The sequence below is a fragment of the Pan paniscus genome, chromosome 23, assembly GCF_029289425.2.
Source record: "Pan paniscus chromosome 23, NHGRI_mPanPan1-v2.0_pri, whole genome shotgun sequence".
NCBI lineage: Eukaryota > Metazoa > Chordata > Mammalia > Primates > Hominidae > Pan > Pan paniscus.
The window spans coordinates 53,659,559-53,678,195 of record NC_085927.1 but is presented as its reverse complement, the minus strand read 5'-3'; the positions used below and the strand labels follow the sequence as shown (position 1 = coordinate 53,678,195).

The 18,637-nt window shown below is 58.3% G+C and overlaps 1 protein-coding gene across 1 annotated transcript in view; it reads left to right on the top strand.

Annotated features, from left to right (window-relative positions):
- Window positions 1-18,637, top strand: part of SULT4A1 (sulfotransferase family 4A member 1) — a 38,977-nt gene that overhangs the window by 12,510 nt on the left and 7,830 nt on the right. Inside the window, exons 2-5 of the mRNA XM_034949167.4 lie at window positions 8,899-9,029; window positions 10,804-10,884; window positions 11,836-11,962; window positions 16,782-16,876. Coding sequence (XP_034805058.1) covers window positions 8,899-9,029; window positions 10,804-10,884; window positions 11,836-11,962; window positions 16,782-16,876 — 434 coding nt within the window. The remainder of the gene's footprint in view (window positions 1-8,898; window positions 9,030-10,803; window positions 10,885-11,835; window positions 11,963-16,781; window positions 16,877-18,637) is intronic.

The window sequence follows — 18,637 nt, the reverse complement described above, 5'->3', positions numbered from 1 at the left end:
GAAAGCGATCTCCAGCCTGGGCTTCTGTACCCGACCAGACTGTCCCTCACATGGGAGGTGGATGTGGACGTTTGCAGTCACCTCAGTCTCACATGCCCAGAAAGCAGCCAGGGTACCTGCAGTCAGGGGACGTGGAGAAAGGACCAGTGCACCCAAGGTAGGGGGAGGTCCAGGAAGATCCTGTGCAGCCATGCCAGGCCGTTCACTCAGATGAGGGAGGGAGAGCAGAGGGGACAGGGGCATGTCCCTAAGCAGCAAACAGGATCGAGCGAACACCCACCCATGTCTCTGGCCACGTTGAGGCTTGTTAGAGTTGTGGAAGGAATGATTAATAGCAATATAGAAAATGAAATAAGCAAACTAAGGCAGTTACCTACTCTGGGAAAAGTGAAATAGAATACAAAAGAGGAAATGTAATCACTACATGGTGTACTTTGCATTAAACACCAAATTAAGCCTTGAATTAAATCCAAAATCGTGCTGCGACTGTATCGGCAGGAGGGAAGCTTGTGAGTAAGGGAACTTTGGCTAAGTCCTCATCTTTCGTAGTCGAAAATCATTAGCCCATCTAAAATGTACAGATCATAAAATAATGATATCAGTACACTTTTTGGAAATTTGAGGGTAAAAATAATCTACCAAAGGTCTCCTTCCGGGGAGTGGGATTAGAGGAGGAGAGAACCGTGGGTCTTTGTGCCTTACAGGACTGACTTTTTCAACTAGGTGCAGGTGAAGCCAGACATTTCCCGACTCCTTCGCAGGCGGGAGCTGGAGTACACGAGTGCTGGAGTCAGCTGGCTGCTCTGGCACTGGCAGGGGTGGACTCCACTCACTCAAACCTCCTTCGTTCCACCCTCCAGGGAGGGAGCACGCAGGTGAGCGAGGCAGGAACAAACTTTGTACCAGCCCCGCAGCAGCACCTGGGGTTCAGAGGAAGTTTTCCAGTGCTCTTTTAACCCAGCTGTCGGGGCTTAAGTGTTACCAGCTCAGTGGGCCCCTCTGCCTTTTCATGTGAGGCGGCTGCCTTCTGCCAGCGAGGGTTAAGGGTCAGTGTGACAGCCTTTTGCACCTGCACTCGTGGCACCCGAGTTCTTGTCTGGCATCCAGGAGGAATGAGGCTGCATGAACGAATTGAAGATGGTAAATGTGGGGGATTTTATTGCTGATGAAAGTGGCTCTCAGCGGGAAGGGGAGCTGAAAATGGGACTGAGTGGGAAGGTTATCTTCCCCTGGAGTCTGGCCATCCCTGGCCAGACTCTCCAAAGCTACACCATCAGCCTGTTCCTCTGAAGTCACACTGCTTCTGTCCGATGTCCAACCGTAGTCTCTGACGTCCAGTTACTTTTTCTCTCTCTGCTGGCTGAATTCTGGGGTTTTTATAAGCACAGGATTGGGGGCAGGGAGTGGTTTTGGAAGAGATAACATCTGAGCGGGAAAACAGGGATGTAAGCTGTCACTTTGGGTCTTGGTATCAGGCCTTTTGGCTTGAGGGTGGGACCCCTGCTGGGGACCTGCCGTCTTCTGCCCCGTATTTCCCTGCCCCCTGTCCCTATCACAGGTGCAACTGGTGAATCCTGTGAGTGAAAATCAGAGGGTTTCAGCCACAGGGTCCTAGTGGTTTCCAGGCCGTTCTGATCAGTTCTGATGCTTTCTGTGAGTTCTGGTGGGAATTTTGATGGGCTCTGTGCCCGGTGTTGAGACAGGCCATGCCCTAGAGTCCTGGGGAGTTCCACCCCAGAACAGCAGTGGCCTCCTGCAGGCCTCGACCCAAGTCCAGGTGTCAGTGTGCACTGCTCGCTGCTGCAGGGGGTATTGATCGATTTGCCACTCAGAAGTGATTGCAGTGGTGTCAGCAGAAGCACTTCTGTGAATTACTGCTTCCAGCCGACTTGCGAAGAGCTGCTGGAGAGCGTTTGGCTCGAGTCACTGGCCAGCAGGTGGCTCTGCCCTGTTGGCTTCCCTGGTTTCTGTTTGAAAGCTTGACTCTTCCCCGCTCAGGGTGGATCTACTGGGGCCTGGGCTGGCTTCCAGCTGCCCAGCTGTGATGAGGAAGATTGGTGCCCTCCCAGGCCCCCACCTCGGCAGCGGCGTATTTGCCCTCACTGCTCTGCAAGGGGCCCAGCGTGGCCACAGCCCCATGCCCCCTGCTTGTCCCACAGCAACATGACAGGCCTCACTAGGACTCCTCCACCTCTCACTCCTGCCTCGGCCCCACCTGGCCCTGCCGGGAAGCGACTCCAGCTCCAGGCGTGGCCCCCACTTCCCAGTGCCTTGTTTCCCTGTCAGTAAGGGCAGTGCTTGTGGACCCTCCTGCTCGAGGCTGGTGGAGGGAACCACAGGGTTGGCTGTGGGCATTGCTTTGCCTGCTCCAGGTGTGTGGCTTCATCGGTAGGTCCCAGGAGGGTCCTGTCCTGTGCTGTGGATGAGGGTTGCCAGGTTTGCTGTGAGACTGTGGCGTGTCCTTGCACGGGAGCAGGCCCTGTTGCTGGTGCCCCATCTTGATTTCAGTTGCTGAGTTGACATTTGTTTATATTGATTCTCTTTGGGCCTCAGCAGGTCACTTTGTGGCCCTTCTGCGCGTCATCTCCTTTGACCCCAGCAGCCCTGTGAAGAAGGGAGGGGCATCACCACCTCCATTTTCTGGAAGGTGGCAGGGATGGTGTCATTCCTGGGACTCCTGGGCCAGCCTGGAGCCTGGCACATAGTGAGCCCTCTGCTGAGTGAATAAAAGGCTCGCTGGGTGGGTGGGGGTACCTGTGCTGGGGTCAGAGCGCCAGGCAGGAATTAGGATGGTGGTGGCAAGGCGGGTGGAGGGGAGAGCAGCAGAAGAGGATTCTCCCTCAGTCTCCAGAAAGGGGCGCAGCCCTGCCCACACCTCGACTTTGGGACTTCTGGCCTCCAGAACTGTGAGAGAATACGTTTCTTTTGTTTTAAGCCACCACGTTTTGGGTGATCTCCAGCAGCACCCCAGGAAACTAAAACAGTGACTAAGACCAGTTCCCTGTCCTCACAGGGCTTGCCCCAGCCAGGCACAGTGTGACAGTGTGCTAGGACAGTGTCCAGGGCTCTGTGGGACCAGGCAGGGGCACCTGATGGAGAGGCGTGTTGTTAGGGAGGGCTTCCTGCAAGCAGTGACCCACAGAGCAAGCCCAAGCTGGCCAGGCAGAGGGCAGCCTGTTGAAGGCTTTGGGTCACTGGGGCGTTGGGCTTGGAAGGTGGTGGGAGGCTGGCCAGAGAAGAGGGGGTGGGTGGAGGGCTGGCAGGGCCACATCACTGGGACCTCAGGAGCCCCTGGGTGCAGGTGGCCACAGCAAGGGTGGGTGGAGGGGCTGTGCAGGGCTCATGCCCATGCCCAAGGGCACCACCAGGAGCATGGAGAGAGACCAGTGGGAGGAGTGCTGGGTGCCACAGCTTGGCGTCTGGCAGAGGGCCTTGCAGAGCTAGGGCTGTCTTCGAAGCTGGGTTTGATCTTTGGTTCCAAGTGCTTAGAAGTGTGCCTGGAATGGGGTAAGTGACCAGATAGTATAATGACCATTTTTCTTTGATCATGTTATCACATCTTGCCAGCTGGCTTTATGCCCTAGGAAGGCCGGGGCCTGTTCCCTGCGTGTTTCGTGGTGTGTGTTCTCGGTGCCCCTCCCTCCCTGATGCCCACGTTGACCTACTGTTGAATTCTCCTGGAAGCTGGAAAACGTAAGGTCAGGAGGTGTTCAACCAGGAAATTGATGTGGCAGGCTGGAGAGAAGGGCCACGGGGACAGGGCCGGGTGGACCTGACGAGTCAAGAACTTCCTTTGGCTGATATTCTGGCATAAATATTTAATGGGGGTGAGGACGGGACTTGTGGAACTGAAGTGGCCGATATTGATGTAAGAAGACTTTAACGTGCAGAGAAGGTCTGTCTGGGTCGTTGGCCTGCGGGGCTACAGGGGTGGGGAATGTGAAAAATAGGTGATGAAAATGTCACTGGGAGAGGCCCATTTCAGGGACGCTGCCCACAGTCTGATTTCTAAGGACAAAGACCCCCTCACTGCAGTTGTCCTGAGCTGCTGGGTGGATGGTCCTCACCAGGAGGAACAGGCAAGGCAGCCACACCCTGGTTCTATAACCCTTGGCACATTTTGGCCTTAGCCTCGTCTGCCATGAGGATGGTGGTACTTCCTACTCAGGTTGGTGGGAGGGTCCATGGGCTGAGAAGTTCTTTGTGTGTATTGAAAAGAGCTTGTTTTCCATCACCAAGCCAGACCACTTCCTTCCTTCAGTGCCTTTGCTCCAAAGCTCCCTCCTCCAGGAAGTCTTCCGTGATCAACACATCCCCTTCTGATTACTCAGTGTCTATGCAGCAACCAGCGTTTGTCGGTCCACTCAGGAAATATGAATTGAGCATGGCCACATGCTGGCTCTCCTGGTGCAGCAAAGAACAAGACAAAACAGCCTCTGTCCTTAAGGTGGAGAGAGGAGACAGCATGTGAAAGAATTTGCAGGCTTTTTCTGGGCCGGTAGATAGCACATTGGAATCGCCTGACAGGGCGAGGGACGGGAGTTAGTCCCACAGCTGGTGAAGGAGACTGTGCTGACTGAGCGGCATCTGAGCAGGCACAGGGAGGAGTCAGGGAGTGAGGAGGCTCCAGGCAGGGACACCAATGTCGGCAGCCTGGGGAAGGGCCGGTTGGGCTCAGAGGCTGGAGGGAGCTCAGGGGAGAGCCAGGTGGTGAGGGAGTGGAACATGGTGAAGGCCTTGGGTTGACTCTGTGGGAGGCAGAGCTGCCTGATGGCGGCAGTGGACAGTGGTAGAGTCTGACTTCCATGTTAAAGCCACAGTTTTGGCCGCTGGGTTGAAAACAGGTAGAATAGTGGTCCCCAACCTTTTTGGCACCAGGGAGTGGTTTTGCGGAAGACAGTTTTTCCATGGACCCAGGTGGTGGGTGATGGGGATGGTTTCAGGATGAAACTGCTCCACCTCAGATCATCGGGGTTTAGTTAGATTCTCATGAGGACCACATAGCCCAGATCCCTCGCAGGTGCAGTTCACAATAGAGTTTGTGCTCCTATGAGAATCTCGTGTTCCCGCTGATCTGACAGGAGGCAGAGCTCAGGCTGGAATGCTTTCCCACCCAGCGCTCGCCTCCTCCTGTGCGTCCCGGTTCGGAACAGGCCACAGACCCGTGGCCTGGGGGTTGGGGACCCCTGGACTAGAAGGCAGAGTGAGCTGGGTGGCAGCAGAGAGCCAGGGAGGAGCCCTCGTAGGAAGCAGTTCAGGTGTGAGGACGCAGTGTCACAGGGGGAGGGTCAGCTCTGGACACACCCGACGGCAGGGTCGGCGGGGCTCACTGAGGCAAGGACAGAGGAGAGGAGCCGGGTGAGCCACAGTGAGGCCACCATCCGGCCTGAGCCTCTGTCGGCTGGAGGGGCTGCTTGCTGAGACGGGCTGCAGGTGCTGCGGAGGAGACAGCCTTGGATGCTGCCCCCAGAGCTGGCCGGGTCCCACTGAGGCGCTGGGCAGCGGGTGAGGTACTGGAGTTGGTGGGCATGTGCCCCGGAGGCTGATGTGTGGAGGGGTGGACCTGGGTTTGGCCTGGGGGCAGGGGACCAGGGCTGCACTCCGGGCTGTCACCACGTTCAGGGCGGGGAGATGAGGAGCCAGTGGCAGAAACTGGAGCCGCCGATATGAAGGGACCACAGTGGGTTAAGCTGTGCCCGTTTCTTCTGGGAGGTCAGACAAGGTGATGACTGAGGATCACTGGGGACCTGGAGCTGTTTTTGGGCCTGGGAACAGAGGCTGGAGAAGGCGCAGAGGGCCGCCTTTCTCCCTGGGAGTTACCTTTGGTCCCGGCACACTTCTGGTTGGGTGTCCTGCCTGGCCCTAGGGTCCTCGAATGGGACTCTGCACTCAAGGCACCAGTGCATGTGGTCAGCCCCGTGTGTGGTCCAGGCGGGGCCCCGCTTCCTCCTGCCTGCACCAGGTGTGGAGCCGGTCACAGTGCCTGCTCCCCTGGGCCGTAGCAGGGAGGAGAGGGCCTGTCCCATGCATCCCAGGGTGTGCACTGCAGGTGATCCCGGCCATCAGAAAAGGCCGACTTGAAGGGGCAGGGGCTCTGAGACAGCTGTGCCTAGGCTGAGGCTGGGAGGAGCATACAGGCAGAGCGGAGAGTGCTGTGGTTGGCCCCGCCCAGGAGGGTGCAGCCTGGACCCCGCACCAGATGTGCAGAGCTCAGAGGGCCTCAGTAAATGGTTGAATGCCTGGGCCTGAGTGTGTGAACATTGGGAAGCTACGGAAGGGTTTTGGGCTGGAGGCCGTCGGACCTGAGTGCGAAATGTGCTGTTTGTCCTAGAGGGACGGTTCCCAGACCCAGGCAGGAGGCCTGGCTCAGCCGTGTGGCTGATTTGTGAGGAGGGAGAATTGGTCTGTAGGTCTGTAGCCCTGTGGGCAGCTGTGGTCCTGTGAGTGAGTGCCAGGGTGTCCTCAGCACACACGAGCTCCCCCGCAGGCCTCTGCCTGCCTTTAATGGCACGGCACGCTGGGCTTGCCCAGGCTCTTCCCGTTGGCCGCATCTCCCCACAGTCTTAGGAGAGGAGGTTATGCTGACCAGGCCACTGGCGGGCGGAGGTGATTTGTCTCTTTTTAATTGAATTATATCTTACATGTGCATATCAGTTGGAGAAAAGCCCTCAAACCGCTTTTCCTCTGCTCTCACACAAGAGTCAACACAGAGGACTCCTGTGGCGGACAGGCTGGGGATTTCTCCCCGCCAGCAAGCAGGCACTCAGTCCTGCAGCAGCACCAGCTGGATGTCCCCCAGTCCAGTTCAATTCCAGCACTGCCCACCTGGAGACAGCACGAGATCCCATGGGGCGAGGGCTCAGTCCCACAAGACTGCCCCCAGTTCTGATGCCAACCACAAGCCCCAGGTTGTTTTGCCTGTGCGTCTCACCCACTGGCTATAAATTGGGGTTCGCACACCCTCCCTGCCCACGTTTGACTAATTTGCCAGAGCGGCTCACAGAACTCAGGGCAACACTGACATTTCCTGGTTTATTATAAAGGATGTTACAAAGGCTTCTGATGAATACCAGAGGAAGAGACGCCTGTGGAGGATGGAGGAGGGTACGGAGCTTCCATGCCCTCTCTGGGCAAGCCACCCTCCAGGAACCCCCATGTGTTCAGCTCTTTGGAAGCTCCTCAAAGCCTGTCCTCTTGGGCCTTTTATGGAGCCCTCATTGGCTAGGCATGGTGGAAGCATGTAGAAATGGGACTGGACAAAAGGGCTGTGAGCCCAACACTGTCAGTCGGGTGGGGAGCCCAGGAAGGCCTGCCTGTGCGACATTCCTTCCTCCCCTTCTGAACTGGGGGTCTCATGACCCACACAGTCAGAAAAGGCAGGTCAGAGAATTTTTCTTTTTGTTTTTTGAGATAGATTCTCACTCTGTTGCCCAGGCTGGAGTGCAGTGGTGCAGTCACAGCTCACTGCAGCCTCTACCTCCTGGGTTCAAGCGATCCTCCCACCTAAGCCTCCTGAGTAGCTGGCACTACAGATGTATGCCACTATGCCCAGCTAATGTTTTTATTTTTTATTTTTTGTAGGGACAATGTCTTGCTATATTGCGCAGGCTGGTCTCGAACTTCTGGCCTCAAGCAGTCCTCCCGGTTTGACCTCCCATAGTGCTGGGATTATAGGCATGAGTAACTGTGCCCAGCCCAGAGAATTTCTTCATAGCCAGCTCCAAGACAGAAAGGCGGGGGAAGATTCAAGTATATTTTCAGTTTGTATGGCCTGCCTTGGGGAGAAAAAGGAACAGGTGAAAGGGGTGGGGGCAGGAGAAGGTCAGAGAGAGAGAGAGAGAGAGAGAGAGAGAGATGCTGTTTACTGAGACCTGCTTCTAAGGCCTGGAGTGGTCCAATATTATGACAAAAGACTGTAATAAGGGCTGGGGGGATAATGAGCCAGGAGCCATAGATGGAAACCTGCACATATCATAATGTAGCATGCTTCCATGTAATTCCCACCAGACCCAGTTAATAGCTCTAGACCCCGGAATCGCCTTTGTGTCTTCTCTGAATCAGTAACCAACCCAAAATATAAACACTGTTCTCACTTCTGTCACTATGGTTGAGTTTTGCCCATCCTTGAACCTCATGCCAATGGGACATACAGGATTGTACCCTGGAGCGCCTTGGGGTGGGAGGACTCCGTCACATCCTGTGTGTGGGGCTTGGCCATGCTGTGTCTGCAGTTCCGTTACATCCTATCTGTGGGGCTTGGCCGTGCTATGTCTGCAGTTCATTCTTTTTTGTTGCTGTGTAGTACTCCATGGTGACTGTCACAACTTACTCATTCTATTGCTGATGGGTATTTGTGTTTCCAAGTGACTTTATGAATGATGTGGCCAAGACTATTCTAGAACCTGCGTACTGGTGGACAAGCACTGGCTTCCCTTGGGTGTCTCCCCAGGATAGTTCCTGGATCATGGGCTATGTGTATATAGCTTCAGTAGATACTGGGCAGACATCATTTCCTCATCTTGGCTAGCGGGTCATTCCCCCGACCCATCATTCCTGCGTAAACTGCCAAGTTCAGCCTCAAGTTGGGCTGAGTCACCCACCCGTTACAGCCCCTGAGCCGCTTCCATAACAGGGGCTGGGTTCTGTTCTGTTCTGTTCTCCTAACAGCCCTGTGAAGCATCCTGGCCCCTCTGAGAATCAGAGCCGACTGGCCCATGACCCAGCACGGGGGATTCAGGCTGAGACCGTGCGGGGCGCGCTCCTCTTCCCAGACTCAGTCGCCCTGGGCCCCACCTGGGGCTCTTGAGCCCCTTCTTTGGCAGCAGGTGTTGACCCGAGCACAGGGCCGGGCGCATGGGCTTCCTCTGAGCACCCCGCGCTGGGGCTTCTCCCCTCCAGGCACCAGCTTGCTGCAGGAGGTGGTCTACTTGGTGAGCCAGGGCGCTGACCCCGATGAGATCGGCTTGATGAACATCGACGAGCAGCTCCCGGTCCTGGAGTACCCACAGCCGGGCCTGGACATCATCAAGGTACCCAGGGCCAGCAGCACCTGTCCCAGCACCTCTTTAGGGTATTTCTACCATTACACCCTGATGATTGACAGTTGCTCCTGGGGGCTCTGTGGATTAGGGGAGAGCAGATAGCCCCAGATAGCCAGGGGAGAAGCTGGCAGGCCTGAGCTGGCAGTGACCTGGAACCTGATGAGGGCGTGGGTGACACATCAGCGTCAGGGAGTCTGTGAGGTGGAAAGGAAGTCAATGCCTGGGGGGCACAGGGCTGAGGGGCCATTTGTGGGGAGCAGGCCCTGGGCCTCCCCCTCGCTTTCCCCTGGGGGCCCTCCTCTGAGGGAGCTGGGTAGGATGTGTTTGCATCAAATATTTGGTATCAAGAATGAATAAATGTTACCCCAGAGCCCTGCTCCCCGCACCCCTCAGACACACCCACAGGCACCCCAACCCCGTCCGCTGCACCTCTTTAGTTCCAGCCTCACACCTGAATGGGCCAGAACTGCAGCCTCCACCACGCCTGTCCTCCTCCCTCTGGAGCAGCATTCCAAAACCCAGCTCTGAGAGTGCCATCCCACCCCGTGTCATGCTCTGAGAGTGCCATCCCTCCCCATGGCACAAGACCCCTGTGGCCCTCCAGGGCCCCTGTGTGCACCCCAGCCTCTTGGGCCTGAACGGCCATTTTGCTCTCCTTGTCCGTGCGGAACCATCTGGGAGTCGTTCCGTACTGCCGTGCCGAGGGCCACCGCGTTCAAGGCACTGCTCTTGGCATTGGGGGCAGCAGTGACTGACAGCATCAGGCCCGGCCTTTCAGCCCAGGAAGCCATAGTAGCTAGCCAGCGATCAGCGCTGGGAGGGGAGCAGATCAGGAGGGGACCAGCAGTCTCCTGTGGGGATGTCTGAGGCAGGTCCTGAAAGAGGAGAGGAGCAGAGGGACCCGTGAGCAAAGACCCCACGGCACGAGGGGCCTGGCCTTCCAGAGCAGTAGGCAAGCCTGGGGCTTGCAGGCAACGGTTCCGGGCTCTTTGGCTTCATGAGGGCTGGGCCCATTCCTAGGGCAGCTGGGAAGACGGGCTCTGAGCAGAGAGCACGGTGCTGGCTGCTTTACAGGAACACCCTGGCTGCTGATGGGAAGGCCTGAGGGGCAGGTGGAAGCAGCGAGCGCATCAGGCCAGGTTGCTGTGCGGTCCAGCGCCAGCCTGGCAGCACCCACTGGGGCTGGTGCCTCCTGCTGCCTCTGCTGCCCTCTGACGCCACTCCAAGCCGGGGCAGTAGCTCCCAGGCCCCCTGAGCAGATCCTGTGGCTGTGGCTATGATAGGTGGACTCCCCAGGCCAAAGTCAGGGACCCTTGTCTCTACCGCCAGGGTCCAGCCGGGGTGTGCTCATGTCTCAAATCTTTGTCTCCGGTGACAAGGGAGGCTGTCCTGGCTGGGTCCGAGACTCTCTCCGGGAGAGGAGACCAGGGAATGACAGCCTTGCCTCCTCTTGCTCTGACCCTTCCCCACTCCTGGCCTCACCTTTCCCTCTGATCCCTACCGTTCTCCCCTGGCCCCCACCCCTTCCCTCGTCCTCTGGTCCCCCTGCTCCTGGCCTTACCCCTCCCTCTGGCCTCACCCCTCCCTCTTACCTGACGCTCTCCTGACCCCTCCGCTACCCTAGACCCGCCGTTCCCTCTGATAACTCCACTTCCCCTGAACCCCACCCCTTCCTTCCTCCTCTGGACCCCTTCCCCTTGGCCCCACTCCTCCCCTTGGTCTCACCCTTTCCTCTGACCTGCCTCCCTCTGACTCCACGCAGGAACTGACCTCTCCCCGCCTCATCAAGAGCCACCTGCCCTACCGCTTTCTGCCCTCTGACCTCCACAATGGAGACTCCAAGGTAAGCTGGCACCTCCTCTGCCTCCCGAGATGAGTCCCCACCAAGAGGAGCCCAAGGTCCCTGTGCAATACACATGCAGGTCCCTGGCACTTACCTGGCCTTGGGGGTTGTCTTCCCAAGGAGCCCACACGTGAAGATCCCTTCTGAGGTGGTCTTGGGTCATGCGTCTCTAGCATTTTACCCAAGTTTTTAACGACGGGTTGGTTTTTACCTCACAGTCGAACATGGCTGTGGCCAGCCTAATCCAAAGCAGGCCAGCAGGCGTGTACCTGCTTTGGGCCGAATTCTCTTTGTTTTTCAATTGCATCAAATGCCAAGGCCTGTGGGGTTTTTTTGTTTGTTTGTTTGTTTGTTTTTGAGACGGAGTCTTAGTCTGTCGCCCAGGCTGGAGTGCAGTGGCATGGCTCACTGCAACCTCTGCCTCCCTGGTTCAAGCGATTCTCCTGCCTCAGCCTCCTGAGTAGCTGGGACTACAGGGGTGTGCCACCACACCCGGCTAATTTTTCTATTTTTGGTAGAGACAGGGTTTCACCATGTTGGTCAGGCTGGTCTTGAACTACTGACCTCAGGTGATCTCCCCACCTCGGCCTCCCAAAGTGCTGGGATTACAGATGCGAGCCACCGCCCCTGGCCAGAGGCCTGTGTTCTTACCACCAGGATCAGGGTTGTAAGTTTTTTGTCTTCTGCAGATTTTAAAGTAGTTCTAGAGGACAGAAATAAAATGCTCAAGTAATTTTCCTGGCCAGCACTACTGCATGGACAGGGCACCTTTCTGCTGAAACAGCGAAGCAGCAGCACCCAGCAGCCGTGCACATGGGCCCCAGCTGGACGCTGGAAGCAGGTGTTGCTTTGTGAGGTCCACCAGCAGGTTCAGGGGGGCTGGCCTGTGTCGGGGCAGCCCTGCCTGGGAGGGAAGGAGACACGGACTCATCCTGCTCCTGTCACCCACAGGTCATCTATATGGCTCGCAACCCCAAGGATCTGGTGGTGTCTTATTATCAGTTCCACCGCTCTCTGCGGACCATGAGCTACCGAGGCACCTTTCAAGAATTCTGCCGGAGGTTTATGAATGATAAGCGTGAGTGTTGCAGCCTGGCGGCATGTTAGAACCAGAGCCATCTGTTGTCGTGGACGGCCTGGCAGGTGCTGGGTGCTTCCCCGACACGGTCTCCAGTTCTGACAGTGACCATGTAGGTCAGGCCCGCGGTCACTTTACAGATGAAGACACTGAGGCCGAGGGTCGTGAACGTGGCCGAGATCCTAGAGCTGGTGTGTGTCAGAGCAGGTCCATCTGAACCCAGAGCCCTTCTCTTCTACCACACTGTCGGGGTGTCTGAGAAGTTCCCCAGTTAAAACATCCATCCTTCCTACCTGGGTTTCAAACAGGGAGAGAATGAAAACAGTAAAAATGGAGGCCCAGGTATCACTACCGTTAGTGACAGGGCCTGGAGTGGAGACTGGAGCTAAGTGTGACAGGCATGGGCCTTTGGCTGAACCTCAGGCACAGGCAAGCCACTGGGGCAGGGCACACTTGTGCCTGCTGGGAGGACAGCCGGGCTGAACCTCAGGCACAGGCAAGCCACTGGGGCAGGGCACACTTGTGCCCGCAGGGAGGAGGACAGCCGGGCCGAGAGTGCCGCGTGCTGTTCTCTGGTTTCCATTCCAGCCCCTGCGGAGGAGCGAGGCTGGGTTCCACCCTGCCCTGCTCTCAAGGAAGGCGGGACCAGGCCTCTTGTCTCGGTCGCACTTGCTCCCAGTCCTTACTCTCTTGCCCCGCTGGGCCACCTGTCCCTTGGGAGTGGTGGCAGGAGCTCCTCAGTGCAGTTCTGTTCCTGCCTTCCTGAGGGGGCTCCCCATGGCCAGCCATGGCTTTGGGAGGTCCTGGGACAGAAAGTGGGCAGTGTAGGGTGTGCAGGCAGAGGAGCTTTGAAATGTGTCATAATAGCTGCACTTTAATTAAATCTACACTGAGACTCTTTCCTACCCAAGGCTGAAAATACACTTTCTGTTTTATTTCCCAACGGAAGTGACGCTGAGCCGCATTGTTCAGTGTGGCTTATCGGGGGTTCTGCAGGGGGCTTATGTGACAAGATGAGGATGACTCATGTAGCAGAGATCCTGGAACGTAATGCCCCCGAGTTTAAGTGGAACTTAGAGCAGTGGACCTAGAGCTGCCGCCAGGCCTGGTTGAAGGGGACCTCTTGGCGGGGCGGTGCAGGGCGCCACAGGCTGACTCTGTTGCTCGCGGTTTGAAAACCCACGAGGGCCTCAAAGCCCTGGGATGATTCTGTTTCCTGCCCTTGAGCCTCTGCTTCCACTGTGCCTGCTGAGAAGTGGCCCTGCCTGCAAGGGGTAGGAGGCCCCAGACCGCACCCTGAAGCCCCCTGAGCCTGCTCCGGGCCTCTGTCCAGCCTCTCTTCCCATGGCCTCTTGGCCCTGGCACCTGCTCTTGTGGTCCACCAGGCATTTGGAGCAACCCACTCATGGACTTCTGAAGCTGTTTCCTAGGGTCCAGCATGGACTCTGCTCTCTGCAGAGCATGGGGACAATACCCACATTCAGACCAGCACGTGGAAGAGGCTACAAACATCTTGCTCAGGCCAGAGCAGTTAACAGTTCTCTCAATATAAGCCTCTCCATGTCACCACAGTCACAGACCCATCCTCCACTGAGTGCAAGGTCCCACACACATGCCTTGGTCCCAGCAAACCCTGTAGACAGGCCCACTGAGCACCCCTGTGCTCCATCCTTCATTGTCACTCAGTGAGCACGCACATACTGAGGACCGCTGGACCCCCCTCCCTGATGTCCTGAAGACGGTGGAAACTAATATGCATGGGAACCCTGAAAGCACACCATGTCCAGACAGGCCAGGATCAGAGGCCACAGCACAGGGCAACAGCAGGAGGGACCTGCATAAACAACCACGCATGAGGCTGGTGACCAGCTCTGCGAGGCTGGAGGGCAAAGGGCCCTGGAGGCAGGTGACACCTGCAGTGTGAGGATGCCCCGTGACAGGCTTCCTGTGACACCTGCAGTGTGCGGACGCTGTGTAGACAGGCTCCCTGTGGCACCTGCAGTGTGAGGATGCTGTGTAGACTGGGTCCCTGTGGCACCTGCACTGTGAGGACGCTGTGTAGACAGGCTCCCTGTGGCGCCTGCAGTTGGAGGACGCTGTGTAGACAGGCTCCCTGTGGCACCTGCAGTGTCAGGACGCTGTGTAGACTGGGTCCCTGTGGCACCTGCAGTGTGAGGACGCTGTGTAGACTGGGTCCCTGTGGCACCTGCAGTGTGAGGACGCTGTGTAGACAGGGTCCCTGTGGCACCTGCAGTGTGAGGATGCTGTGTAGACTGGGTCCCTGTGGAGCCTTCAGTTTGATGTGTAGACAGGCTCCCTGTGGCACCTGCAGTGTGAGGACGCTGTGTAGACAGGGTCCCTGTGGCACCCGCAGTGTGAGAACGCTGTGTAGACAGGCTCCCTGTGGCACCCGCAGTGTGAGGACGCTGTGTAGACAGGCTCCCTGTGGCACCCGCAGTGTGAGGACGCTGTGTAGACAGGCTCCCTGTGGCACCCGCAGTGTGAGGACGCTGTGTAGACAGGGTCCCTGTGGCACCCGCAGTGTGAGGACGCTGTGTAGACAGGCTCCCTGTGGCACCCGCAGTGTGAGGACGCTGTGTAGACAGGGTCCCTGTGGCACCCGCAGTGTGAGGACGCTGTGTAGACAGGGTCCCTGTGGCACCCGCAGTGTGAGGACGCTGTGTAGACAGGGTCCCTGTGGCACCCGCAGTGTGAGGACGCTGTGTAGACAGGGTCCCTGTGGCACCTGCAGTTGGAGGACGCTGTGTAGACAGGCTCCCTGTGGCACCCGCAGTGTGAGGACGCTGTGTAGACAGGGTCCCTGTGGCACCTGCAGTGTGAGGACGCTGTGTAGACAGGGTCCCTGTGGCACCTGCAGTTGGAGGACGCTGTGTAGACAGGGTCCCTGTGGCACCTGCAGTGTGAGGACGCTGTGTAGACAGGGTCCCTGTGGCACCCGCAGTTGGAGGACGCTGTGTAGACAGGCTCCCTGTGGCACCCGCAGTGTGAGGACGCTGTGTAGACAGGGTCCCTGTGGCGCCTGCAGTTGGAGGACGCTGTGTAGACAGGCTCCCTGTGGCGCCTGCAGTGTGAGGACGCTGTGTAGACAGGGTCCCTGTGGCGCCTGCAGTTGGAGGACGCTGTGTAGACAGGGTCCCTGTGGCGCCTGCAGTTGGAGGACGCTGTGTAGACAGGGTCCCTGTGGCGCCTGCAGTTGGAGGACACTGTGTAGACGGTCCCTGTGGCACCTGTAGTGTGGCATGCAGCCTCTGTGACCATGTCTTCTCTGGGGTGGACAGTGAGGTTTTGTTATTTTTCCTTAATATTCCAGATGGATGATTCCCTTCCCTTTCACAGAGCAGCGTGGAGCCCAGGGAAAAGCGTGGAGGGGCCCGGCGTCCTCGCCTCCTTTCAGGCATTCCGGTGGGAAGGCTCTCTACGCAGCAACCTACAGCTCATTCCCGTCCCCCCTCCTGCTCTGGGGACTCCGTGCACTTGCTCCTCACATCAGCGCAGGACCACACGTGCAGTCCTTCATGCCTTGCTTCTTTCAGAGTCCTCACACTATTTCCCCCTGCAACTCCATGTCACCGGGATGTCTGTTTTTGACATCTTGCTACATTCTTCCTTGGAATGAAGTGGGGTTTTTCTTTACCTTCCGTGTTCACAGGGCCATTTGACTCTTCCTTCTGCCCCAGGGACTCATCTGCTTGGACTTAGCTCCCCATGATGGGCTGCAGTCAGGCCACTTGGGCTTCCCTGTCTGGGCCCCCATGATTATTGACCTGTTGGTGACTTGGGCAAGTCTCTTCCCTTCTCTGGGACTCAGCTTTATTCTGCAGAAATTGGAGGTTTTGGTGGGGTGTGGGTGCAGCTCCTCCATGGGAATCCTGCCGGGCGACAGGGCCCAGCAGAGGAGTCTCTACAGCCAGCGCTCCTCATCCAGCTGGGCTGCTTCCTGCTGCTTAGCACAGTCACCCCCCACTGCCCAGTGATCCTTAACTGACGCCTTGCTCTCTGTCATATGGAGGTCCCCGTGGAAGAAACCGTCACAGTGGTGGGCACAGCATGTGGCAGGCAGGGGAGGATCCATAGCTTTTATAAAGAACACTGCAAAGCAGGCTGGAGACTCCATGAGTTGGTCCCTGCCTGTGTGCCCCACCCCACACCAAGGGCTCTGAGGCAGCGCAGGCCACGCAGGAAGCACAGGGCCAAGGTCTGGGTGCAGAAAGCTCAGGGCTGCGGTGTGGGTGCAGGAAGCCCAGGGCCACGGTGTGGGTGCAGGAGTGCTGGCCTCTTGGAGGTCAGGACAGGACTCCCTGCTCGTCTTCAGCTTTCAGGTCCCATGGAGAGTTCCTCGATTTACTGAGGCTACTGCCTGTCGCCCTCTTGCCCAGCAGGGCCCCGTGTTCTGGATCTGTCCTACAGCTTCCTATACCCCACCCTGTCCCCACTAGCAACCCTAGCGGCCCCTGTCCCAGTTCTTCTGGGCTTTGTTCCAGGGCTTCCTGGTGACCACTTGTTAAGCGGATAAAGTAACGGGCACTGTTGCAGTCCACTGCCAGGTACCACAGGGACCACCTTCTCAGAGGCTGTCACCCCCATGGTCAGGCCTTCAAGGCGTGCCGAAGGCGGGAGGGCTGGGATGGCTCAAGATGTGAGTGCCTCGGGGGCCTTTGCCAGACTTGTCCGCAGGGATCACGATGTCCTCATCACGGCTGCTGGGTGGCAGGAGGGCAGCCCTGTGGGGTGGGGATGGCCCCATGTGTGCGCTTCTCCTGCCCAGCCATGTGGCTCACCCTGTCCCCTGTCTCCGCAGTGGGCTACGGCTCCTGGTTTGAGCACGTGCAGGAGTTCTGGGAGCACCGCATGGACTCGAACGTGCTTTTTCTCAAGTATGAAGACATGCATCGGGTGAGTGCTGCCGGAGCAGCTGTCCTCGGGGTGCCCTGGCCCTCGGCCTGGCAGCTCCTGACGCAGGAGCCCTTTACAGTGGGCGTGTGGGAGGAGGAGGAGGGGTCTGAGGAGGGACAGAGGAGGGGGCGGGACAGTCTGTGGGCTGGAAAGGGGGTTGGGGGTGTGGGGAGCAGCCTGTCAAAGCCTGAGGTGTGGCGGGGCAGCCATGCCGTGCGAGGCTGAGGGACCCAGGAAGGCGGGTGTGGGGAGGGGACTGGGGCTTGGCTTATCAGGGGGCCTTTGGAGTGCTTTACAGTGGTGGTTGATGGGACGTTGAGGAGAGGCCAGTGTCTGCAGTGAGACACGAGGCAGCTGGTAGCTTGGGGAGCCTGGGTCACCACAGAAGAGACTGAGCATTTTCTAGGTGTTGGGAGAAAGCAGGAGCTGGGGGAGGGGTTGAAAAGAACTAATGGGACAAGGTCTTAGTCCAGGCAGAGGCAGGGCTTGGGGCTGGAGCCTGGGCAGAGGGGCTTCTGGTGGCAGGGGCAGGACAGGCAGGAGACACCTGTGGCCTGGCCCATGGGAAAGAGGAGAGAGGATGGGGTGCAGATGTGGACTGTGAGGTTGCTCCTGCGGGGCAGAGGCCTGAGTGCCAGCTGGAAACCATGTCGATGTAGGGGACAGACAAGGCCAGCCTGTGGGGCTGCTAGTGTCAGTGGCTGACAGACAAGCAGGTTTAGGTTGAGTAGCAGTGGGTGGGAGCTGGGACGGGGAGGAGGTCTGCTGGGAGACAGACAGGAGAGCTGGGTGCTGGGGAGGGGGAGCCAGTGCTGGAGCTGGAGGTCAGAAAGCCCCGGGCTAGGAAGGCCAGCCTTGTACTTTCCCCACACCTGCAGGAAGACGCCAGACCTGGCTGTGAACAGAGCCACACGAGGTCCCCTATGGCGCTGGGGTGGGGGCTGTGCCTTGTGGCCCTGGGGTGGTGGGGTATGTGTGCTGTGATCCTGGGGTGGTGGGGTGTGTGTTGTGGCCCTGCGGCGGGTGGTGTGTGTGTTGTGGCCCTGGGGCGGGTGGTGTGTGTTGTGGCCCTGGGGCGGGTGGTGTGTGTGCTGTGATCCTGGGGTGGTGGGGTGTGTGTTGTGGCCCTGGGGCAGGTGGTGTGTGTGCTGTGATCCTGGGGTGGTGGGGTGTGTGTTGTGGCCCTGGGGCAGGTGGTGTGTGTTGTGGCCCTGGGGCGGGTGGTGTGTGTGCTGTGATCCTGGGGTGGTGGGGTGTGTGTTGTGGCCCTGGGGCAGGTGGTGTGTGTTGTGGCCCTGGGGCGGGTGGTGTGTGTGCTGTGATCCTGGGGTGGGGGTGTGTGCGTTGTAGCCCTGGGGTGGGGGGGTGTGCGTTGTAGCCCTGGGGTGGGGGTGTGTGCGTTGTGACCCTGGGGTGGGGGTGTGTGCACTGTGATCCTGGGGTGGGGGTGTGTGCGTTGTGACCCTGGGGCGGGGGTGTGTGCGTTGTAGCCCTGGGGTGGGGGTGTGTGCACTGTGATCCTGGGGTGGGGGGGTGTGCCTTGCATTTCCTGCAGTTGTTCTTGGGTTGCTTTGTGCTCACACACTGGGGCCTGTGGTCAGCACGGGCCAGGTCGGCCTTCGAGGAGCGTGGCCTTTCGGGGCTTGCTCGGTGTGCAGGAAGGACCCCGTCTGCAGGTCTGCTGCCGGCTGGCACATGCTGTCGGTTCCCCACGTGGGTCCTCACCATGGCTCTGTGTTATGGTGAGGAAAGAGCAAGGTC